Raw genomic sequence first — 26,759 nt, 5'->3', positions numbered from 1 at the left:
GTTCTGCCCTTTTTAAGTGACCAAAAAATATGAGGGCAACTAGGCCCTTCCGACGCTCATTTTTTCCCGAAGTCACCCGATCAAAATTTTTAGATAACCCCTTTGCTCAACATAGTCGAAAAATCTAATAACTATGTCTTTAGGTGTAAAATGATCCCCTAAAGTCCCCGGAGGGAAGGGATGCAAGTTGCGAACTTTGTCCATTGTTTACTGATATTTTGTTATTGGGAAGTATACGGCCGTTTTTTTGGGGTGTGGTGTTGTGCTTGGGGTGGATTTATATGATGAGAATTTTTCTTGGTGAGGGAAATTTCTGGGGAGTAAATATTCCAGGGAAACATTACACTGGAGGTTTTGACAGAATTATTATACAAAATTCTTTTTAATTATCGTGCATTCTCTTCGTCAAACTTTTCATGTAGGGATGTTCCGCGGGAATTATCCAGGGGTTTTTTTCTGTTTTGTTTTCTGGGAAATAATTTTCACTCCATTTCTGGAGTGATCGAGAAACTGATTAGAGATTAAAGTCTTATTCAAATGAAAGAATGATAAGGAGACTTTTAAGCAATTTTGCAGGGAGGGGGGGGGGTCCTAAGTGAAGATGGAACTATCTGGAGGGAATTTGATGGGGGAATACCAACAATATACTCAGTCTCATATGGGGTTCCCATCTAGCCCATCTTCACTGCACTTTTTGTAGTCATTCACAGACAGTTGAATTTTTTGTTTCTCGCCTCAAATCTCTTGGTGTATAAATGCAAGTTCACTTGCATAAGAGTCGAGGCAAATTGTAGGACAACGGCCATCAAAGGGGTAAAATTAACCTGGACAATCTGTCTTGGCTTTTTTCTACAATTGGCCATGACTTCCGTTGAAAAATCAACGGATCTCGGTCGAGGCCTTCGGCCTCGACCTCGATGCACTTTACGTTGGATGAAATTTCTACCGATGAGTTTTCCGTGAGGAAGGGGTCTAATTCATAAAGAGTGATCCAAATTTTCCGGCATTATTTGAAAAACGAACAGAAATTATGCCCTATATGAAAGGTTGCCCCCTCCCAAATACCTTACTCCGTAAGCTACAGTTTGACTGTTTACTAAAATGGAAACACTTCAATTAGAATAGGAAGCTTATTTAAAAGTTGTAACAGCTTTTTTCGTATTGAGGAGGGGGAAACCCTTCATATCCAGAATAATTCCGCTAAAACTAATATGCAAATTTTGTGTTAATTTTTCATGTACGTTGAGCCAAATTCGAACCTACAATAGTTGAAAAACGTTCAGAAGTTAAATAAAAAACAAATTTTTTTTTGCTAAAAGTAAGGAGCCACATTAAAACTTAAAATGAACAGAAATTATCCTGTATTTGAAAGGGACTGTCCCCTCCTCAACACCTCGCTCTTTACGCTAAAGCTTTTATTGTTTTAAAAAGTAGAATTGTGACAAAGTCAAACTTTAGCGCAAACAGCGAGGTGCTGAGGAGGGGACAGTCCTTTTCATAAAACAGAATAATTTCTGTTCGTTTTAAGTTTTAATGTCGCTCCTTACTCTCAGTTACAAAAAAAACTTTTTTTTTTGATTGCCCTAAAGATCACAGCAAAGGCTATGAGAGAACATGGTATTAAGTGGAAAGGTAAATCTCTACTAAATTTATATTATGCCATTTATATGAGTGTCCTAGGTCAAAATCTAAAGAAATGAATTAATTTTGTAGATTTTGAGATCCCGGGGGTCAAAAATGGGTTTGTTAGTTAGTGTTACGTAAGAAGAGGAAATTCCTTATGTTGAAGGCTGCACCCAGGGTAAGGGTTAGAGGGTTTAACCCCCCTTCTCCCGAAAGATTTATCCGACTCGTAAAAACTTAAAAAAAATGCATATAAACAAATTTTTGGTTTGTTTTGCAACGTTAGGACGATGTGCTAGATGTTTTTTATTGGAATTATCTAATGATATATTTGGATCGTTTCAATGTACTCAAATCAAACAATATGGTCTATGAAAAACGTGGTTCCGTCCTAATTTGAACTACAAAATGAAGGAAAAGCTAAGATAGCTAGGTCTTGCAATAGAAATTGAGTATGATAAGTAATTACAAATTGTGGTTTCGGCAGCTGTTCTGGAGCGGTTGTCGAGACGCAAAAAGAAAAATTTCAACAAAACTCGAACTTGGCAGGGTGGGGTAGTAGTTGTATGTGAAGGTCTGAACAAAGTGTTAGTAGAGGAAACACAAATCCAGCTGTGTTGGCCTCGCGGCATAGTGCTGCGATAATTTGTCATCAGCAATAGCAATATAATATATTGTTATCAGTAACACCCAAGTTAAAAAATTTCCGAGTCTTCCGTCATTTCAAAGGAGACTAGGAACAGTTTGGCAATATGAATAAACTGACGCTAGGACATGATCGGAACAGCACTTCTGACCATAAATTCAATCACAAATCGTCCAGGGATCAGTTTTACGAGGTCCTTAATGCAAGAACAAAAGAAAATTCAAAAGAATATTCATTGTTGCTTTTGATATTACTGCGCAATTGTCTAGCTGAATTCAGGATTTGTTGCATGAGAGCAGATAAGTATTATAAGTGCTTTTCAGTTAAGACGTTCTAGTTAGTCTAAAAAAATGTAATATTTGGATGGGAAAAGTCTCACATTTTTAATATTAACTATTTTTAAAGAATATACTAGTGGCTTAATTGATTGATATTTCTTAATGTTGAAAAGAGTGGACTTCGTCAGATTGGTTTCTGATATGCTAACAAATTTCTACAAAAATTTCATTTTATTGGGAAGCGTTTCTTCGGTATAATGTTGTGTGCTCGCGCTTCTCCACATATATGTTTATCTTGTACGTGGACGTGTCTATGTATTTAATAACTACTTCGCAAACTAAAAAGCGATACATCATCAGATTCGTAATCCTCTTTGTAGTCAAAGCTAGTCTCTTCTCTAGTCAAAGAGTTTTGGGGATATAGAAAGATATATTTATTATATTCGTATTTATTAAAGAAAAACTTATTAAAGTATTATTAATATAAATATTTATATCATTTAAAGTTATGCATAAATTAGTTGTATTTATTTAAATAAAGCTGTATTAAAGTTATATTAATTTTATTTATTGAAAAAAGTGATGTGATCAAATTTAAGTCTCAATTTTGATCTTGTATATATTCAAATATTTCTTAATTTTAGGCTGGTGTTCTGACTTACCAAGTTCAACGAGGTCACGTATATTCAACTGTCGTTTGCTAATTAAACCTCCTTCGGATGAAGAAGAAACTATGGAAGAGAAACAAACTCGAATATCTCATTATGAGACAATGCAGGTCTGGCTCAAAACTTAATCACTAATTTTTGTTACAACTTAGCTTTGAAGAGAGGGGGTAGAGGTGATTCGGGCATCTCTTGTGTCCGGGGCAAAATATTGATTAGAGCCCCCTGTATCCCACAAATTTTTCAGGCCAAATTTTCATTTGTTAACAAAACTGTTTTCCATTGATTAATCAATTAATAATTTACTTTTAAATAATTTTTAATAATTTTTGGATTAATTTTATAAATTATTAAATTACATTAATTTGATCATTTTATTATTATTATTTAATAATTTTTTAGTTAAATTTTATTGATTAATTTGTAATTTATTAATTATTTTTATTTATTAACTGCACACTCTATTTTATTCTAATAAAAGTACCATTTTTTAATTACAGCATGATTATAACTGTTAGATTATTTATATGAAATTTTTTGTCCTAAAATTTCTGCGCCCAGGGATAGTGCCCCCTCTGTCCCCCTGAAACCGACTCTGGGGGGGGGGGGGTTGGACATCCAGCCAAACATTCTTGCCCAAGACATCCCCTTTTTCATGGATATCGCCTTAGAATCTATTTTTTTTAACCATCTTTCATACGTTCCAAAGAAACTTGAGCTCATAGAATTCACTCAAATACCTTGATTAGTTTCTCATTAAACCAGTGTTACAAAAAAAAAAAATCACTTATTCCTCACCAGATTAGCGCTTGCATTTAAGCTTTTTTTTACTGCTAAAATCTTACTTCACTGATTTTACATCATTCTGCTTTTTTTTTTTTTTTTTTTTTTTTTTTTTTTTTTTTTTTTTTTTTTTTTTTTTTTATTATTATTATTATTATTACTTGATCAAAGTGCTAAGAGCTTAGATCCAGAGTCGTTGGTGGTAGCCCGGGAAAAAATTAGTTACAACCCCCCTCTCCCCTTCCGATTGAAATATAAGCAAAAAGCCGAATCAAAGTGAAAAATTGAGTGACCCACAGCCCCCCTAGACATGGCATACGGAACAGCTGCCTGGGTCACCCTCCCTCCTTTGAACGTCTTTGTTTAGGGTCAAGTCTTTCAAAAAGTTTTAATCTTTCCAAAAAGGCCTAAATTTCTTTTGTCCAATGCTGGTCATCTTTTGTCAATCTTTTGTCCAGGACACTGAACAAAAGACTTGGATGATATTTTCGTCGAAGTCCGTAGATCACTGATAAGAGCAGCTTGGCCATTGATTTCGAAAAAAAATGAAGTTTTTTCAAAAAATCATTTCTGTCGCAAATGTAAGATCTTAGCAGAGGCCGAAGTCCTTTGATCACTGATAAGAGCAGCTTGACTATTAATTTAAAAAAAAAGAAGTTTTCTCAAAAAATCGTTTCTGTCACAAATGTAATATCTTAGCAGAGGCCGAAGTCCTGAGATCACTTATAAGAGCAGCTTGACCATTGATTTTCAAAAAATATGAAGTTTTCTCAAAAATAGTTTCTGTCTCAAATGTAAGATCTTAGCAGAGGCCGAAGTCCTTAGATGACTGATAAGAACAGCTTGACGATTGATTTTGAAAAAAAAAGAAGTTTTCTGTTTTTTTTTTTGAAAAAAAAAATCGTTTCTGTCACTAATGTAAGTTCTTAGCAGAGGCCGAAGTCCTTAGATCACTGATAAGAGCAGTTTAACCATTGATATTGAAAAAAATGAAGTTTTCTCAAAAAAATCATTTCTGTCACAAAAATTAAGATCTTAGCAGAGGCCGAAGTCCTGAGATAACATATAAGAGCAGCTTGACCATTGATTTTCAAAAAAAAATATGAAGTTTTCTCAAAAATTGCTTCTGTCACAAATGTAAGATCTTAGCAGAGGCCGAAGTCCTTAGATCACTGATAAGAACAACTTGGCCATTGATTTTGAAAAAAAAAAAAGTTTTCTCAAAAAACCGTTTCTGTCACAAATGTAAGTTCTTAGCAGAGGCCGAAGTCCTTAGATCACTGATAAGATCAGCTTAACCATTGATATTGAAAAAATGAAGTTTTTTCAAAAAATCATTTATATCACAAATGTAAGATCTTAGCAGAGGCAGAAGTCCTTAGATGACTGATAAGAACAGCTTGACCATTGATTTTGAAAAAAAAACAAGTTTTCTCAAAAAATCGTTTCTGTCACAACTGTAAGTTCTTAGCAGAGGCCGAAGTCCTTAGATCACTGATAAGAGCAGCTTAACCATTGATGTTGAAAAAAAAAATTAAGTTTTCTCAAAAAATCGTTTCTTTCACAAAATGTAAGATCTTAGCAGACGCCGAAGTCCTTTGATCACTAATAAAAGCAGCTTGACCATTGATTTTAGAAAAAAATCCCAGAAAATTCAGTTTTCTCAAAAAATTGTTTCTGTCACAAATGTAAGATCTCAGCAGAGGCCGAAGTCCTTAAGATCACTGATAAGAGCAACTTAACCATCGATCTAAAAATATTTTTTAAGATATTCTTAAAAAAGCGTTTTTTTTTGTTAGATGTAAAATCTTAGCGATTGATACGCCCAAACATCAGCCTTGTGTGTAACTTTCTTCCTCGAGTGTATCCATATTGAGGTCATATAGATAAATATTAAACATAGAGAACCAACAATTCCCGCTTGACGTTTGTGAATTTTGGAAATCAATCTTGTCTTTTCTGGCAGCTATGGATTTTCGCCTTGAACCCACCTTGAAACTCGAGGAAATTGAATGGGCTCTTTTTTCAGGGATGGTGATCATTTTCGAAGCATTTTCTCTTGGGAATATTATAAAACTTCCTCCTTTAGGCATACTCCCCTTCCCCACTACACAATGACCTACCATCCCTCCTTAATAGTAAATCACTCTATTGTGAAGCAAGTCACGCAAGTCTAAATGAAGCAATAAAACGAACACCAGAAACTAAGGGTGCTGTCGCCCTGTAGCACTTTTATGAACACTACCCATTTTTTCCACGGAAAAATCCTGCCAGACAATTTGATCCCCGCTGAAAATTTCCCCCGTAAAATTCTCCCGTAACATTCTCTCCATATTTAAAGTTGTTTGTTCGAAGAGAGCGAAAGACAAAGAAAAAACTATATGAATTCAGGGAAATTTCGACCAGAAAACTTCCTCCACCCTATAAATTCTCCCCCAGGAAATGCCTCCCCCGAGAAAAATGTCTGTATTTTTTTCTAAGAACAGATACTATATATGCACAATGGACAAATCCCAAAACTTAAAGCCCTTTCCCTAGGGGTTGTGTTTGGCCATATAACCCCCAGAGAGATATTTATTGGACCTTTGAATTATGATGAGCCAAAGAGGCTGATGTCTTTGGGGAAAAAGGAGCATGGGAAGATGGCTAATTGCCATCTATTCTGTTTGGTCACTTGAAAGGACACTTAAACTCTTAACTTTTGTTCGAACGAACTCTCTCCCAATCTTCTAGGACCCTAGTTTCGATACCATCCTTCCTGAAAAAAAAAAAACAAACAAAAACAACACACATCCATGATTATTCTTTGGCAAAAAACGCCCAATTTCAAACATTTGTTGATGAGAGCTTGAACCCTCTACAGTAGGGTTCTCTGATATGTTGGTTCTAATGGTGGGATTTTCATAAGAATCCTGGAATTTTGGGGGAGGTTTCTCCTCTTTCTCGAAAACTGAACAACTTTTAATTTTTTACGAACGTTTTATTAGTAAAAAAATATACACTACTTACGAGTTAACTTACGTAACGAACTTCTATTTCGTTTATTTTTATTATGTATATGTCTCCCCCTCGTCAACATCTCATTCTTTAAACAAAAGCTTAAATTTTATCCCAATTCCTTAAGAATGACCCCTGAATCACAAAGGCCGTAGAACAAATATTGGAATTTACTAAAAATACTTCAGCATAACGAGCGAGGTATTAGGAGAAGGTGAACCCTATATGCGTGATTTGTGATTGTTTTATAGATGAGAGAGAGGCTCAGATGTCTCAAAGGGTGCATTTTTACGTCAAAACATCCTAACTCTCATTGAACCTTTCAATAAATACAGAATTAATTCTAAGGAAGGGAAGTGGAGTCGGAAATTGATGCATAATTCCTCCTGATTTCTGGGAATGTTTTTGGTCTAAGCCGCTATTATGAAATTAAAAAGTAACATTAAACAGCAAAATTACCAGAATGGTAGGAGTGCTCTGCTTTTTTCATCTCCAGCCTCCTCTTTGTGGTCTTAGAAACTTTGGAGGGTGCTTGTTCGATTGGAAATTGAGAGTTCTAGTCCTTTTATAAGTCGAGAAAGCGATTGGAGACCAATCAGCTAATGTCCTAAAACTGTTTTGATTTCTGGTCCTTTTTTCACCCCTAAGGACATCTCATCGACATTTTGAGGTATCTATTTTGCGCTTTCTCTGTGGCTACTAAATTTAGCATGGGGGGGAATCTTCCGTAGGGATGATTTTCCGGGGAAAACTCTGGCCACCGGTCCCCACATGCACACGGAAGTGTTACTAAAAAAACCACAGGTTTTGTCGCCCTTAAAATTATCCATGGTCTGCAAGAGAGCAGGCATGACCATTCATTATCGTAGTCAGATCATGGCTCAAGTCTGACAGCCTCAAAACTTGTGGCGTCATTGATCGCTTTTTTAGATGGAGAGGAGTCTAACTTTAGAATCGGAATTTTTTAATATAAGAATTTCCGCTTTCTTGGTGTTTTTGCCATGTTTAGAGGTGGATTTTAGGCGGAGTTCTCCCTTAGTGAAGACATGATTATTGCCAGTCGTTAGAAGGGATAGCAAAGTCAGGATTTATCTGCCCCCTATTTTTTTTATTCACATAGCTACTCTTGGTGTGCCGTTTTACGTGTGTCTTGGTTTTGCATTATAGGGGCATGGAATTCCCAGCGGTATAGCTGGAGGCGTGGACGTATGGACCCCCCCCCCCCGGAAAGGTTTCTGGGGAACGTGCTTATCCGGTTAAGTTTCTATGCTGCTTCCTCGAAATCTAGAAAGTTTTTCGTAGGAATGCACTTTTAAAATACTCAACAGTCAGGAAGATATATAAATTATAAAATACTGCGGTCAGATGGATCAAATTTTACTGGAATATCTTAGCCATGCTAATCCTCTCTTTGCGAACAACTTAGATATTGACATTTCATAATTATCTTAGAAGTATGAGATGTGGACTTTAGATCCAGCAGCGACACTATCTAAACACATTTCCCCTTATTTGGACCCTCATTCCCTACGAAATAGTCCGGAAATATAATTTGGTTACGTCCCTGGCATCGCCAAACATTATTCTAACGGCTCCGCCTTATCCTTGTTATGTGTCTTTCAAACATCTAACTAATGTATACACGTCATGCTTGAAATAACGGATATGTGAACAAGTAGAACAAAAAGAGAAAAAAATTCCGAAGAACATATTGGAAAAGCCATTCGTGGATGCTTAAATTACCTTGCAGTTTAGCATTAACGTGTGTCTGTTCCAATTTGCAAAGTTTTGCATATATTACAAAAAGAACAGAAAGTGGTCTGATATGTAGGGTAGAATGTATATCTTAGGAGATACAGCATAAAAAGGAGAAGAGGGGATATACAAAGTAAAGAGGGGATACAGTGTAAAGCTCACTGCAAAGTAAATGCTCGAAAAACCTCAGCTTCCTTAATCCATTGCTAACGAATAACGGGGAGAACTGGGGCCTAGTTCCAAATTAAACTATGTACTTATGTTTGGCCGGCTCTAAGGGTTCAAAGGTTAACGTGCCAAGTAATAACCTCATCATACCATGGAATGGCTACGGCATCCACGGAGCTCATGCTAGAACTTCAACCCATAGAAAGTTTTATAAAGGGAGAAGCAGTAAAAAGCACTGTCGACTGCTGATTATTGGTCAATGGACGAATAGGCAGGAAATACCAAATGGCGAAATGAAAAGCCAGGTTTACATCTGCAACTCTGCTTAGATTCTGCACCTCTGCTTAAATTCGAGGAGCTGCAGATGCCTAAGAGTAGTATAATCCCAGTGATAAAACCCAAGAGGTAATTCCATATTGTCATAAAAGATCTCTAAGCGGATATTTAGCACGCACTGAATATTGGAAATACTAATTCCTATCTGCACGAAGGAACTATTTTACTGGCAGTAGTGTTTGTAGCCCATGGGCTATTGAATTTCGACTGATGGCGAACTGCTTCTGAGCGGGGCTTTATTGCAAGAGTCAGAACTCTTAAAATATATTAAATACTATTTTAGATTGTTTAGTGAGATTGGTTAAATGGATCGTTGCTGTGGATTTGGTTTTATTTAGGCTAATACTGAAGGCGAAAGTTTCATTTAAGACTGGCCAAAGAGCACAAAAAAGAAATTTAGCCAAAAATAGATAAAAAACCTTAGAATTGTCTCTTTTGTTGTGATAAAAAAAAAACCTTTCCCCAAATAGGAAATTGCAAGTCCACTTCCAAAAATAAATTTTTGAAACTTTTAACTCGATCTTCAGATTCGAGTTAACTATCTGAGAAAAAACAGGATTTGCTTACCAAACTTATACTTACTGCATAAAGTTCGTTCTACTGACTATATACGATCTACTTAAGCTGCATTCTATACTCGCTTGCCTTCAGGCATAAAACTGCATACTCCCTCTTATTACAAACTAACGGATTTTACAAATTTCAAAAGATTCGTGGAGAATACGCTTTCCTTTAGGCCTCAATTACTCGTTGCATTACATGGACGTCAGATTAGTTGCAGACAACTAGGTTAATAGTCTATCGGTTAATAGTTTTTAGTTTCCACATGCTTCTGCATAAAAGGTACAAAGAACAAATTTTATGGATTGCATGACCTCACAGAAAATCATCAAATGTATCCCAGTTGGTGCTTTTCAAACTGTTATGGTTTATGTTCTCTGTGAAACATGCGATTTTGCGATAAACATACAGCTTTAACTTGTATCGAAAGGACAATATACTTAAATCATTGGATTCATTAAATTAAGTTCTATCTATTCACTGAGCCATAATTATGCAGACCTTTTCTTAGAGAATAACCGTACTTTGAAAAAAAAGAAGAAAAATTAAGTTTCGGTATGTTCCACCGTATGTTACCACCTAAACATATGCAGAGCAAATTTCAAGAATTCAATTTATCCTACAACTAGCTGCAGGACCTCACTTGGACTATTACTACACCACCAAACAGCATGAGGACAACACATATGCGCACGCTCGTCCTCAACCCAATCTACGTAAAGGCTCAATTTCCATCTTCTCCCAAAAAGCTCCAGTTCTCTTCAAATCCTTCAATCTGATCTATTTCCACCTTGTTTTGAGAACGGTTTTCTTTTCGTTCATTCCTGGATTGATCGTTGGCTATCTGGCCTTCGGCCTTCGCCCGTATCTCAACCGTTCTCTCAGCTCAGTACAACCTTAGAAATTGAGATGGTAGGTGAAATAACCTGGATCTCTGCCTTCGCATGATAGTGAAATTGAGCCAAAACTGGAGCCTGGAAAAAAGTTATGTGAGTGCCACCCACCAAGTTCTTTTTTTTGGTGGGGGGGGGGGGTTACCCAAAAAAATTTACCCACCAGTAAATTTTATATACTGACGATTATCTAATTATTGGCGCTGTTGAAACTCTTAATCACAATTTTGATTCGTCCTAGTTGGCCGCGTCATGAATACCGCCAGTGACGGGCTGGGGAGACAACGGTCCCTTTGGAAAAGGAATATAATAAAAACTTTGTTTTTTTTTACATGGCCCTCTTTACATCCCCCCATTTTGTCTTTGGGTATATTTATAACCCAGTCATTTTATTTTAATGATTAAATAAAAAAAAACTAGTATTTTTGTAAATAAAAGCAAGGAGCGACATTAAAACTTAAAACGAAAAGAAATTACTCCGTGTATGAAAGGGGCTGTTCCTTCTCAACGCCCCGCTCTTTACGCTAAAGTTCGACTCTTTCTCTCAATTCTACTTTATTAAACAATAAAACTTTAGCGTAAAGAGCGAGGTGTTGAGAAGGGAACAGCCTTTCATACACGGAGAAATTTCTGTTTGTTTTAAGTTTTAATGTCGCTCTTTACTTTCAGTTAGAAAACTAGTTTTTTTTATTTAATTTCTGAACGTTTTCGAATTAATGCATGTTTGATTTTGGCTCTCCGCACATAAATTATTAAAACGAAATTTGCAAATTAATTCTTTTTTTGGCTAAATGGCTTTCTCTTAGTTTTGATCGGACGATTTTGAGAAAAAAGGGATGGGGGAGGAGGCCTAGTTGCCCTCCAATTTTTTGGTTACTTGAAAAGGCAGCTAGAACTTTTAATTTTTAACGAACGTTTTTATTAGTAAAAATTATACGTAACTTACGAATTAAGTTACGTAACGAACTTTTATATTCTTATATATTTATTATGTATATGAGGGGGTTTGTCCCCTCGACAATACGTTTGTCCCCTTGTAAATGCACTAAAGCTTAAATTTTGTCCCAACTCTTTAAAAATGACCCCTGAATCAGAAAGGCCGTAAAATAAATAGTTGAAATTACTAGAAATACTTTATCGCAAAGAGCAAGGTATTTAGGAGGAGATGAACCCCTCATATGCGTAATAATCTCTGTTCGTTTTAAGTTTTAATGCTGCTCCTTACTTTCAGTTGAAAAAACTTTTTCATATTTATTTTTTCTTTTTTTTTTTATAATAATGCAAGAAAATCCTGCGCCCCCTTCATTGAATTTCTCCTCCCCCATGACGTATTCCTAAAAGGAAAGATCCATCCATATACCCCTCTCCCCTCAACCCCCCTCAAACCAAAATAATCCCCCTGAAAAACGTCTGTACACTTCCCAGTAACCATTACTATATATAAACTCTGGTCAAAGTTTGTAACTTGCAGCCCCTCCCACGGGGACTGTGGGGGAGTACGTCGCCCCAAAGACATAGTTATTAGGTTTTTTCGACTATGCTGAATAAAATGGCTATCTCAGAATTTTGATCCGGTGACTTGGGAAAAAAGAGCGTGGGAGGGGGCCTAGGTGCCCTCCAATTTTTTGGGTCACTTAAAACTTGGCACTAGAACTTTTCATTTTCGTTAGAATGAGCCCTTTCACGACATTCTAGGACCACTGGGTAGATACGATCACCCCTGAAAAAAAAAGAACAAAAAAATAAAACAAACACGCATCCGTGATTTGTCTTCTGGAAAACAAATTCTACATTTTGTAGATAGGAGCTTGAAACTTCAACAATAGTGTTCTCTGATACGCTGAATCTGATGGTGTAATTTTCGTTAAGATTCTATGACTTTTTAGGGGGTGTTTTCCCCTAGTTTCCGAAATAAGGCTAATTTTCTCGGGCTCGCAACTTTTGATGAAAAAGACTAAATTTGATGAAACTTATATATTTAAAATCAGCACAAAAATCCAATTCTTTCCATGTATCTTATAGTATCAAAATTCCGTTTTTAGAGTTTCGTTTACTATTGAGCCGGGTCGCTCCTTACTACAGTTCGTTACCACGAATTGTTTGACAATTTTACTACCAATTAATCAAACAGTTCGTGGTAACGAACTGTAGTAAGGAGCGACCTGGCTCAATAGTAACCAAAAGTCTAAAAAATGGAATTTTGGTACCAATAGCTACATCAAAAGAATCGCATTTTAATGCTGATTTTAAATATATAAGTTTCATCAAGTTTAGTCTTACCCATCAAAAGTTACGAGCCTGAGAAAATTTGCCTTATTTTGGAAAATAGGGGGTAACACACCCTAAAAGTCATAGGATCTTAACGAAAATTACACCATCGCATTCAACGTATCAGAGAACCCTATAGAAAAAATTCCAAGGTCCAATCTACAAAAATGTGGAATTTCGTATTTTTTGCCAGAAGACAAATCACGGGTGCGTGTTTATTTGTTTTTTTTTTTTTTTTTTTTTTTTTGTTCCCAGGGGTCATCGTATCGACCAAGTGGTCCTAGAGTGTTGCAAGAGGGCTCATTCTAACGGAAATGAAAAGTTCTAGTGCCCTTTTTAAGTGACCAAAAAAATTGGAGGGCACCTAGGCCCCCTCCCACGCTCATTTTTTTCCCAAAGTCAACGGATCAAAATTTTGAGATAGTCATTTTGTTCCGCATAGTCGAAAACCATAATAACTATGTCTTTGGGGATGACTTACCCCCCACAGTACCTGGGGGAGGGGCTGCAAGTTACAAACTTTGACCAATGTTTACATACAGTAATGGTTACTGGGAAGTGTACCGAGGTTATCAGGGGGATTTTTTTGGTTTGGGTGTGGGGTTCAGGGGAGGGGGCTATATGGGAGGATCTTTCCTTGGAGGAGTATTTCATGGGGAAGAGAAATTCAATGAAAAGGGCGCAGGACTTTCTAGCATTACTATAAAAAAAAACAATGAAAATATAAACATGAAAAAGTTTTTTCAATTGAAAGTAAGGAGAAGCATTAAAACTTAAAACGAACAGAGATTATTACGCATATGAAGGGTTTTAAAAATACTTGAGCATAAAGAGCGAGGTATTTAGGGGGAGATAAATACTTCGCTCTTTATGCTAAAATTTTTTTAAATAATTTCAACTATTTATTCTACGGCTTTTCTGATTCAGGGGTCATTCTTAAAGAATTGGGATAAAACGTAACGTAAGTTATGTACGTTTGTTACGTAAGTTAATTCTTAAGTTACATTTTTTTTTTTACTAATAAAAACGTTCGTTAAAAATTAAAAGATCTAGTTGCCTTTTTGAGTAACCGAAAAATTGGAGGGCAACTAGACCTCCTTCCCCACCCCTTATTTCTCAAAATCGTCTGATCAAAACTAAGAGAAAGCCATTTAGCCAAAAAAAAAAGAATTAATATGTAAATTTCATTTTAGTAATTTATGTACGGAGAGCCAAAATCAGACATGCATTAATTAAAAAACTTTCAGAAATTAAATAAAAATAATAAGTTTTTTTAAATGAAAGTAAGGAGCGACACTAAAACTTGATTCTTTCTCGCAACTCTACTTTTTAAAACAATAAAAACCTTTAGCGTAAGGAGCGGGGTGTCGAGGAGGAAAAGCCCCTTTCATATACGGAGTAATTTCTGTTCATTTTAAGTTTTAATGTCGCTCCTTACTTTCATTTATAAAAACTTGTTTTTTTATTTAATTTATTTAAAGGGCTACACCCCACTTGATTTATATACTGACGATTCTAAATTATTTGAAGTTGCTGATATTGAAGGGGATATTATTTACCTGCTACAAGATTTGGATAGACTAGCAATATGGTCCACCACATGGGCCCTGCAATAGCTCAAAATGCAACTTTTTCATCTCGGGCACAATAACCCTCAAAACATTTATTATATAAGAGGTGAATAGCTAGAAGCAGTAAGTGAAGAGAAGGCCCGTGGTGTTATAATTTATTTGAACGTAGAAAATACTGTAGACATGGCTTGGAAAAGTCTTCTACCGGTATCTTTAATATCTTAATATAATTATGAGCTCTTTAATAAGGTATCTTTAATATTTTAATATAATTATGAGCTAACATTTCATAGTCACAAGAACCTATTTAGAATTACATCAAGTCCATACAACCCCCAAAGACCAAAATATTAAGCTTGTTACTTTCCCCTGCCGCAATTTTATTTTTAACCTAGTATATAGTGGAATTTTAAGCCGTCCTGGCTATGTGGTTGGCGCGTGTAGGTGAGAATTCGTTTGCAAACGGGTATGGGTTCGTTCCCTGGCTGGGCCAGTTATTTGGTTTGGGATGGGGGTTGGTGGCACGACTCTGCAAGCTCAGCCAGAGTTGACCCAGATTTAAATGGGTACTTGGAAAAATCTAGCGATGGTGGGCTAGAAGGGTGTGCGACTGCTGGCCCGGACCCACAATTGCGCTTCCTGCCTGAAGGGCTACGAAACGGAGATCAGCACCGCCGATTTGAACCATAAGGGTCTAGTGCCGTCATGCTTGCTTGCTTTAATACACATGAATTTGGAATTTTAACGTTATTATAAAGTAACAATTGTCTGAATTCAAACGATTGATGCTATTTATATTTAGATCTGAACCACTTAAAACCATCACATACAGGTTTATTAATAAATAGTTTGTCGGTTTATGATAACAGGAATAAGGAATGACATTTTTTGTTACTTCTTGATCAATATCAGTTACTCCTTCTCCTCCCTCCCTCGTTTTCATGAAAAAATCTAGTGAAAAGTTTCGTCATAGCACCTAAAGTCAAATTAAAAATTTGGAAAAATCGTTCCTTTGTTTTAAAAATGTATCATGAAGACCTGAAAGTTCCAATTAGGACATCAAAGGGAAAATATCGTCTTTATATGGAACTTGCCTCTCTGCTATTTATTTATGAAAGAGGATGCTCTTAGTTTCAAGTCTAGGAAACTAGGGCAATCCATCAGAGAAACAAGTTTTTCTTTTATATTGATCTTCCCCTGAGACGTACAAAGAAAAAGAGGAAAATTAGCATGTATTTGGATATTACAAAAAAAAATTCTATTTCTTAGATTTCTTTTTGTTTTTTAAATGTCAGGCGAATCCGGAATTATAGTAAGTTTAGATATATTTATATTATACATTTGTATTACTGAAGATGACTGGCTTTTAGATATAAAGCCGAAATATTTAGTTAAGTTTTCTACGGTAAATTTTTTTTAAATTCAACTATAGTTTTAAATTTTTACGTACATGATTTTTTTTTGTAAAATTCTCGATTTTTGAAGGGAAGTTCGTGGGTCCCAAAGGCTCTTCTTTTTCTGTGTACGTCCCTGTCCCGGATATTTCATTTTATTACCTGTTCTTCTGAAAAAGTTTAACTTATATGAAACACAGTTTTCAGTATAACTTATTTTGCTGCAGTTTTTTACCTTAATATTGTCCTTTCCGGCCATGCGTCTAGGGCTAGACGGAAAGCAGGTCGTCCACGGTTGGGGTGTGAGGTTGTCGTAATGAAAGATTTAAGGGAAATACGATCTTCCTGGGATGGTATAAAGAGGTAGGCTTTGAATAAATTGGGATGGGGGCGGAGCGTCGCAGCTGTGTTAGTCTCAGGGGGCTTGGTGCTGAGGTGAGATGTTTGTAGTAGTAGTATTACGGTACACCTAAGAAGTTTCTGCGACACACGAGTGTCACGGGGAATTGGTTTACTATCACCCTGCTGAGTTTCAAATCACTCGGCGCGTTTATGTCTAAGATTCAACTCAAAGGATTTGACATTTGTATTACTTTTAGATTAATTGATTGACTCATCAACTTAGAACAGTCTTTGGGAATGCACTAAAAATAAGGATTATTGATTATAAAATCACACACAGATTCTGGGCATTGAGCCATAAACTACGGCAACTTGATCATATGTATAATAAAATCTATATGACTTTGGTAGTTGACGAATTTTTATTGAATTTTACTTCGGTGATAAATTGTTAAATACTTTCGAAAATAAGAATTAATTTTTGCAAGTACAGATTGATTCCACATAATAAAAAATTAAATGAACAATAAACATTAACCAATAACTTAACCAATACTTAACCAATAAACATTGGTTAAGTATAACTTGGCTATGGATTTTCAGTCTGTTAAAGCTTGTCTTCCCTGTGTGGTTTATGGAGTCTTAGTTTTCTATTCTCCTTTGGTCTCAAACAGTTCGTAACAAACTGTAGTAAGGAGCGACCCGGCTCAATAGTAGCCAAAACTTTAAAAAACTAAATTTTGATACCAATAGTTACATCAAAGGAATCGCATTTTAATGCTAATTTTAAATATATAAGTTTCATCAAGTTTAGTCTTACCCATCAAAAGTTCCGAGCTTTAAAAATTGCCTTATTTTAGAAAGTAGGGGGAAACACCCCCTTAAAGTAATAGAATCTTAACGAAAATTACACCATCAGATTCAGCGTATCAGAGAACCCTACTGTTGAAGTTTAAAGCTCCTATCTACAAAATGTAGAATTTTTGTATTTTTTTTTCCAAAAGACAGATCACGGATGCGTGTTTATTTGTTTGTTTTTTGTTTTTTTTTCAGGGGTGATTGTACCGACCCAGTGGTCCTAGAATGTCGTGAAAGGGCTCATTCCAACGGAAATGAAAAGTTATAGTGCCCGTTTTAAGTGACCCAAAAATTGGAGGGCACCTAGGCCCCCTCCCACGCTCTTTTTTCCCAAAGTCACCGGGTAAAAATTCTGAGATAGCCATTGTATTAAGCATAGTCGAAAAAAACTAATAACTATGTCTTTGGGGACGACGTACTCCTCCTCAGTCCCCGTGGGAGGGGCTAAGAATTACAAACTTTGAGCAATTGTTATTGGGAAACGTACAAACGTTTTCAGGGGGATTTTCTGGTTGGGGGGGAGGGGTGAGAAGAGTTGGTTATTTTGGTGAACTTTCCATGGAGGAATTTGTTATGCGGGAAGAAAATTTCCATGACGGGGGGCAGAATTTTTTAGCATTATTTAAAAAATTAATGAAAAAATAAATATGAAAAAGTTTTTTTCAACTGAAAGTAAGGTGCAGTATTAAAACTTAAAACGAACCGAACTTATTATGCAAATGAGGGGTTTACCTCCTCCTAATATCTCGCTCTTTACGCTAAAGTATTTTTAGTAATTTTAACTATTTGTTCTCCGGCCTTTGTGATTCAGGTGTCATTCTTAAGGAATCGGGACAAAAGCTTTAGTGTAAAGAGTGAGGTATTGACGTGGGGCCGAACCCCCCTCATATACGTCACAAAACATACAGATATAGAAGTTCGTTACGTAAGCTAATCCGTAAGTTACGTAAGCTAATCCGTAAGTTACGTATATCTTTGACTAATAAAAACGTTCGTTAACAATTAAAAGTCCTAGTTGCCTTTTTCAGTTGTCAAAAAATTGGAGGGCAACTAGGCCTCCTCCCTCGCTCCTTTTTTTCTCAAAATCATTCGATCAAAACTACGAGAAAGCCATTTAGCCAAAAAAATAAGTGTGCAAATTTTTTTTAATTATTCATCTGCAGAGAGCCAAAATCAAAACATGCATTAATTCAACAACGTTCAGAAATTGAATTAATTTTTTTTTTTTTTACTGAAAGTAAGGAGTGACACTAAAACTTAAAACGAATAGAAATTACTCCGTATATTAAAGGGGCTGCTCCCTCCTCAACGCCTCGCTCTTTACGCTTTTTTAGTTTTTTACTGTTTTAAAAAGTAGAGCTGGGAGAAAGAATCAAACTTTAGTGTAAAGAGCGGGGCGTTGAGGAGGGAACAGCCCCTTTCATATGCGGAGTAATTTCTGTTCGTTTTAATTTTTAATGTCACTCCTTACTTTCAGTTAAAAAAAACCTTTTTTTTTGTTTTATCACAAGAATGAACGAGGAAAGTTTTGCTATTACTCTATAGATTAGATTCGAATACTATTTATCTTCCTAACTATACTTTTGAAATTCAATGTACTTGTTTTTTATCTTGAAAACACGTTAAATGTTAGTTAAAAATTATTGAAGAAACAAAATTGTCTTGATTTTTAAATTAAAAACAAGTCGCCATCAAGCTATGACTAATCAAACGGTTCGTGGCAACGAACTGTAGTAAGGAGCGACCCGGCTCAATAGTAACCGAAACTCTAAAAAATGGAACTTTGACACCAATAGTTACATCAAAAGAATCTCATTTTAACGCTGATTCTAAATATGTAAGTTTCATGAAGTTTAGTCTTACCCATGAAAAGTTACGAGCCTGAGAAAATTTGCCTTATTTTAGAAAATAGGGGGAACCACCCCTGAAAAGTCATACAATCTTAACGAAAATCACACCATCAGATTCAGCATATCAGAGAACCCTAATGTGGAAGTTTCAATCTCCCATCTACAAAAATGTAGAGTTTCGCATTTTTTGCCAGAAGACAGATCATGGATGCGTGTTTATTTGTTGTTGTTTTTTCCAGGGGTGACCGTATCGACTCAGTGTTCCTAGAATTTTGTGAAAGGGCTCATTCTAAAAACAAATTAAAATTTGTAGTTCCCTTTTTAAGTGATCAAAAAAATTGGAGGATACCTAGGCCCCCTCCCGCGTTTTTTTCCCAAAGTCACCGGATCAAAATTCTGAGATAGCCATTTTATTCACCACAGTCGAAAAACCTAATAACTATGTCTGGCGACGACTTACTCCCACAGGAGGGGGACCCTTGGGACTTAGGGGTCCCACTGAGTCCCCACGGGAGAGGCTGAAAGTTACAAACTTTGATCACTGTTTAAATTTAGTAACGGTTATTGGGAAGTCTACAGACGTTTTCAGGGGAAATTTTTTTTTTTGGGTGGGGGTACGTTGGAGGATCTTTCCATGGAGTAATTTGTCATGGGGGAAGAGAATTTCAATAAAGGGGGCGCGGGATTTTCTAGCATTATTAAAAAAAATAAATATGAAAAGTTTTTTTTCAAGTAAAATAAGGAGCAGCATTAAAACTTAAAACGAACGGAAATTATTACCTATATGAGGGGCTCACCTCCTCTTAACACCTTGCTCTTTACGGTAAAGTATTTTAGTAATTTTAACTATTTATTCTATGGCCTTTGTGATTCAGGGGTCATTCTTAAGGAATCAGGGCCAAGTTTAAGCTTTAGTGTAAAGAGCGAGGTATTGACGAGGGCGTGAACCCCCTCATATACGTAATAAAAACATTCGAATATAGATGTTCGTTACGTAAGTTAATTCGCAAGTTACGTATATTTTTTACTAATGAAAACGTTCGTAAAAAATTAAAATTTCTAGTTGCCTGTTTAAGTAATCCAAAAGTTAGAGGGCAACTAGGCCTCCTCCCCCTTTCCTTTTTTCTCAAAATCTCCCGATTAAAACTATGAGAAAACCATTTAGTCTAGAAAAATTAATACGCAAATTTTGTTTTCATTATTTATGTGCGGAGAGCCAAAGTCAAAACTTGCATTAATTCAAACAGAAATTAAATTAAAAAAAACAAGTTTTCTTTAACCGGAAGTAAGGAGCGACATTAAAACTTTGAAACAAACAGAAATTACTCCGTATATGAAAGGGCTTTTCTTCTTCAACTCCCCGCTCTTTACGCCAAAGTTTTTTACTGTTTTAAAAAGAAGAGTTAAGAGAAAGAGTCTAACTTTAGCGTGAAGATTGGGGTGTTGAGGAGGAAAAGCATAAGTAATATCAGAGTTCTGGCTCGGTGAATGGATAGGTCTGTGACTTATAAATTCAGTTATATTAGTATCTTCAGCTTTGCTTTGGGCCATTTGCTTGTTTTGTTTTGTTTATTCATATTAATAAACTCATCTGTCTGTCTTTCTCTCTTGTCCTTTTGGTGTAAGCTAGAGCTGTATTCTTGTCAAAAAGTCGTTTATTTAAGGAGAAACATATACCTTATGTCATGGAGCCTGATAATCTCTTGTTAATGCGAATTTAAGGACAATTTCTCGACCTGAGATTGAAATTCTGCTACTCCATAAGAAAACAATATCTTGGAGATAATCTGTCATTTAGAACAACTTTTTCAGTTCTTTGTGGTCTATGTAGGGCCTGTAGAGCCATCTGTTGATCAGCAGCAGGAAATTTAGTTTTATCCTAATCAGCACGTCAGCACCCGCTTATTTGTTTTCACTATCATTTACAGCTGAAGAAAAAATTAAGTTGTTTAATTAATCAACAAATTAATCCTGTTAAAACCAAATTAATGCAAATTAATTAACAAATCATCCTGTTAAAAAATTAACAGGACAATGAAGCATTCGGAAATTAGTATTAAAAACCGTTAATCGCGTTTCTGTAATCGAATGATTATCCGAGCACCATGACAATTTCGATCACATATTTCCATTTCATTATGAGGTAGGCCTGAAATATGCTTTAAATTAAGGCTAAGGCTAAGGACTTTGAGGGTTTTCTCTGCAACTTCATATTTTTTGACATAATGTGTTTATTTGTGGCGGAGAGCTTTCGTTTTGTGATAGGGTGTGCCTTAAAAATAAAGATTACGGTAATGCCACCATTGATTATAGTCATGTTAAATATTTCTGAAGCAAATTTGTATCAAGACTTACTCATACAGATAATTGTCAAGTTAATTACTCATATAGATAATTGTCAAACACCTGTTGTTTCTATTACAAGATAGCCGACAAGTACAACAAGATAAAGAATAAACAAATTAACAAAATACTACAATAAAATCGACATGTCTTAATAATATATAATAATTATAATAATTATAATACTTATATATAATTATAATAATTATAATAATTAATAATAATTAATAAAATAGCCATGAATATTCTTTTTATTTATTCTTTTTTTTTATCTATTAACTTAATCGATTGGACTTCTCAATCATGCTTATTTCATTATTAGAAGTTACGAATATAAAGCTGCATATTCCTCTTATCAAATATATCCAACCAGTCCGACCCCATTGTTTTCGTTATTTCCTTCTTCTTCTTTTTATCTACCTTCGTAGTTTAGATACCTCTGTAGTTACGGACTCCTCGACATTGGCTTAGGACTTACAAAGCTTGCTGCCAAACTACCCCTCGGTACCTACAATTATCTGTCCCTCCTCAATTCCCTTAATCGTTTTGTCTAATTTTATTATTGTTGCTGTTGATTCTCCTTGTTTTAACTGTTGGTTTCTTTTCTTTTTGTTACTCCGCTTTCTTAGTTTTAAATTGATATTGTTGAATTTTAATTTTTTCCCTTAGATTTCTGCTATTCTTCAGCCATACCCAGGGGAAAAATCTGAGCACAATCAAGATTCAGAAGGCTCTGAAAGTGCAAATTGCTTGGTCTGTGTGACTCGACGAATTCCTGCAAGTGAAAAGCAGCCTGCCTTGAGTACAGGCGGTCCTCCCGTTGAACAATTCACTACTAAACTTGACGTCAACGGAAAGGTGCTAGCTATCGACACAAGTGGCGTTTCATCGATATATTCGCAGTATTTGAATAAGGTAATTTTAAATAAAAACTTCTGAGCGTCAACCGAACCAAAGACCTTCTGGGCTTTAAATGACTACTGTGAAAACAAAATCCAATCGATTATAAACTTACAGGGCAAACAAAACCAATCACAGGGTAGCTACAAAACTGAAAGAGTTGATATTCAGTGAATGTAAATATCATAATTTTATCATGGTTTCTTCACCAGTAGTCACAATAGTATGTATGGGATTTTTTTTAGGTAGAGGAAGAAGCCATAGCTTCCAAATATTTACCAAATGTTTACCAAATTGTTTACCAAATATTCACCATTAGGCACAATAGTATGTACGGGAATTTTTTTAGAGGTAGAAGAAGAAGCTACTGCTACCAATAATAGGTAGTATATAGACAGTATATAGGGGATCTGAATTTTGTCAATGTATCTCTAAGTCAATATATCAACCCGTGCGAGTTTTAAGGACGAGGTAACAACGGAAATCGACGTAGGATCGACCTCTCCTCGATTGCGTGCGTTTATTTAGGCTCTCGCCCATTCTGAAAACCTGACTTAGGTATTGCCATCGACGTTTGTAGGTAGTTTTCAATGTAAGAAGTCGGTGGATTATTTTTCCGATATCGACGTTTGAGACGGGAATTTAATGAATTCTGTTTAAATGAATAACTGTAATACACAATAATTATAAGTCAGCAACCCAATGGCTATAATTACTGTAACTAATTTCTATGAAATATTAATTTAGAAAATTCTGGTTAAGAATGTAACAATTTCGATGAATAAATTAGCGATTAATAAAACTTAGCCTTAATCTGGGGTCTTCCAAAGATGGCGCTTGCGACATAATGATATATCCGCTTGAAGTGAAGGCTCTCAAGTCAATTGAATTTGGCTTGAAGATCATCCCCCTCCTACTACAACTACTAGTGCTACTTTTTAATTGCTACTTCTATTAATTCATTTTTGCAATAAGTTGCCTAGAGGTGACACAGCGACGCACTTTACTCTGAAGTTTGATTTTTGTCCTAATTTCTAAGAAGGACCCATCATATACTGGGGCCGTTTAATTAGAAGAGGAAACTTTTTGAAAGTGGCAAAAAACTTTAGCGCGAAGAACAAGGTATTGAGGAGGAGGGCAACCTCTTCATATGCGGAATAATTTCTGTTCGTTTTGAGTTTTAATGTTGATCCATACTTTCAGCTGAAAAAACTTGTTTTTTATTATTTAATAATAGAAAAGTGTCACCTTTTCAACTGAACATTGACACAATGATTGACTAAAAAATCCTGATGATGGATGGAAGATTACACATTTATTTGAATATTGATTTTGGGAACCTTTTTTTTTTAGTGCCAATCTTTTCTTGGTTTTGAAGTTTCAGGATTTTCATTAGGTTTCGAAATTAAGTGAAGTCGAAGACAGAAAAATCAGAATCAATAAGAGCACCGTAGACCTAAATGGGGGTAAAAAAAAGTTTTCTGACATGGTGTCACGACATTTTAAGGGGAAGAAGGAAAATCTTCGTGATATTTTCAATTCTTTTAATGAAAATACTAAAAATAGGTATTCATGGTGGGTGAAATATAGGGCGCATATGTCTTTGTGCCCCTACCCTAGTTGACGCCACTGTGTTCTTGCGATTGTTTCTATATTGGAAGAAGCCAACAACAATTAGAAGAGAGCTCATATCCATAAAACCATGAAAGTTTCATCAAAGGCCCAAGAATTTCAACTCTGTTTTCTCCAACACCTTTATGACAACCCAAACCACTTCGTTCTGTGTCATAAGACCTCCTTAATTGCCCCGTCAAAGTTTTCAGGGAAGGCAGTTGGAATTCAGAAGCATATTCAGGGAAGAATTGACCTTAATTGGGAGTTGGGAAAACCTGTTAGCCCCATTTACGTGGCTCTTATTGGTTCGGAGTCATCATATTCTCTCATTGTATTTTGAAAACTAATAAAAATTGTGATAGTTCAAAACCTAAAAAGAGATTAGCGCTCGAAAGGCATCATAAGAAAAAAATTCAAGTGAAGTCTTATGTTTCATTCAAAATCGGGTATATCATTTGGCAGCCATTTTAATTTGCACTTGAGAAGGGACTCATCTCTTTTATTTTTTTTCTTTCTATTTTTTTTGTGGACTTATTCTTTTTCACTGATGTCGGCTGAGCGGAGGTATTGGCTGAAACATTTGAATTTTTCCATGTGCCTACTGACTGTGAATTATCTCAAATTTTATCTACCCTACATTCTCTCATATTATTAAAGCTGGGCTTAGACAATTTAACTGGGAAATGATTAGTATATGTTTAGTATAATTCAACTGGAAAATCCTCAACCCTTCGAAGAGCTCTTATTTCTGAGCCATGCACACCGTCATTACCATGGCGTCTAGTATCCTAATCATTGTTCTAAGACATCTCTCTAACCTTCCAAAATCCTTAACTGTCAGAAAATTCCCTGTCCCTTGGTTGTTTTCCTTATAATGTAGCCATTCTGGATCATTGCCATCTGGATCCGTTTTACCTATATTCATGATTGGAAACCATGATCTTCTAAGTTTTTTTTTTGTTTATTTCAAGATCATGAAATTTTTAGGGCTGTATTATATTTCCGTCGGTGTTGCCACGATAAACTGTGGAAATGAGTAAGAAACGCTAATTTATCGAATTTGACAATGCTTTTCGTCCATAAAAATTCAAACATCAACAATTTTTAGAATTCCAGTGACAACTACACCTTTATAGGTGACCTACACGTGAAAACAACTACACCTTTCTAGATACAAACATATCTTGACTGTATATGGAGTTTGTTTCGTTAAGAATTGAAGTCCCAATTTTTCCATATTTGTTAAGACATAGTTCTATAAGTTTTCACGTAGCCAGCACGGAAAACCAGATTTCATTTCACTGTCCTAGGTACTCCAAAATTCACTATGAAAATCCTCTTTATCAAAGCCCTATTCACGATAAGATTTTGTTAATATGGAGATTTAGCTAGAGCTAGTTTGAGTCAGTCAGATTTTTCAGACTTTTTTTATTGATTAAAATTTCTACGAAAAATTCTGATTGGCTTGAATTAGCGCTAATAAAACTTGGTGTTACGAAATCCCATTGTGAATGGTGCATAACTTGTCGACACAGTAATGCGCCTTCGAGATTCCCATTAATTTTAGCTATAGCCTTTAATTTATACATTCTTAATTAATACTTCAATAACCTCTCTAAATCCCTTATTTCCCACTTGTTTCATCAAATCTCTCCTCTAACACAGCACTCTTTATTATTATTATTTTTTTTTATATCTATATTTTTTGTACCCACATTTTACATTTGCGCAATGTGTAGAGGGGTGCAAAGAGTTGGTAGACACGAGGAAATATTTTTAGAGGAACATTTTATTTGTAGTAAGTGGATAAAAATAACGAGAAAAGGGCTTTTGGGGGAAATCCAAACCTGGGGTAATTTCTGAGGTTAAGTTTGAACCATAGAAGCCCGTTTTATAGGTCTGTGTTGCACTTCTGCATTTATGTGTTAGATATTACGTGATGTCACATGCCGGTTGACGCTTTGGTTGTCATGTTACGGCCTTATCTGGCTTTTCTATAAACACACTTTTACTATTATTCATATTTTTCAATCAAGCTTAAAGGTTTTTCACTAATATTTCTAACAACTTTTCTAACTTTCCTCTCTAAAATATACTCTGCTACTTCCCAGACTAGTTTGTTAAAATCATCCATCCATCTTCTACACTAACAAATTCTAAACCCACCAATTCTAAATGTAGTTCTTTTTTGGAATGATTCTCCCAAATTCTCCTTCTCATCTACCTACATCAAAACTACCTAATAAGTAGTTACCCTTACTAAATTTCAGCTTTCAGTTAACTCCGAATACCACTAGATTACTTGTTAACATAAAAAAGCACACCCAATGAAAATGGGAAGTTTGTTGGATTTTTGGCAGTTTAACATGGGGAAAGGCGAATTATAAACTAATATGACCAATACTGTGCAGCATCTGGCAACTTTATTACAAAACTAGGAATTTCAAAGAAGACAGGGTAACTGACATAGTTAATCTGTAATCTGAAAAGAATCAAAGCTGAAATGTCTGTAAGCAATAAATGATCTGTGTTTTTTTTTTGCTCAAGAATTATCAGTCTGCACTTAAATTAGCCTAAGAAAATGTTAGTAGCTTTCATGTATTAGTTTACTTTAAACTGGCAGGTCTGCTGGTGACAAAAATGCTGCTTTCTTTAGCCTCCTCTGCAGGGATGTACTATGGGGCATGGGGGGACAGCTGCTCCTCAGGCCCCAGTTTGCCCCCCAGCTAAAATTTAGTGTCTTCAAAAACCTCGCCAAAACTAAGATCGACTTGTATAATTCAAGCATCCATTGAATCAGATCAGTTTTCTTTAGTGTATCTTTGCCTTTGGTGCCTATATGGATCATTTCTCATTTTTTCACTCGGTCATTTTCACTTTATTTGGGAAAACTGGCTCCAACTTTTCACCACCT

The 26,759-nt window shown here is 35.6% G+C and overlaps 1 protein-coding gene across 1 annotated transcript in view; it reads left to right on the top strand.

Moving 5' to 3' along the window:
- The window catches only part of LOC136030821 (nuclear receptor coactivator 2-like), a 228,908-nt gene that overhangs the window by 7,989 nt on the left and 194,160 nt on the right, over positions 1-26,759 (top strand). The window contains exons 3-4 of the mRNA XM_065709866.1: positions 3,192-3,325; positions 22,001-22,246. Of these exons, the coding sequence (XP_065565938.1) occupies positions 3,192-3,325; positions 22,001-22,246 (380 nt within the window). The remainder of the gene's footprint in view (positions 1-3,191; positions 3,326-22,000; positions 22,247-26,759) is intronic.

Source organism: Artemia franciscana, chromosome 9 (assembly GCF_032884065.1).
Source record: "Artemia franciscana chromosome 9, ASM3288406v1, whole genome shotgun sequence".
Taxonomy (NCBI): Eukaryota; Metazoa; Arthropoda; class Branchiopoda; order Anostraca; family Artemiidae; genus Artemia; species Artemia franciscana.
The sequence above is the reverse complement of the archived record's forward strand: the minus strand, read 5'-3'. Positions and strand labels throughout refer to the sequence as shown.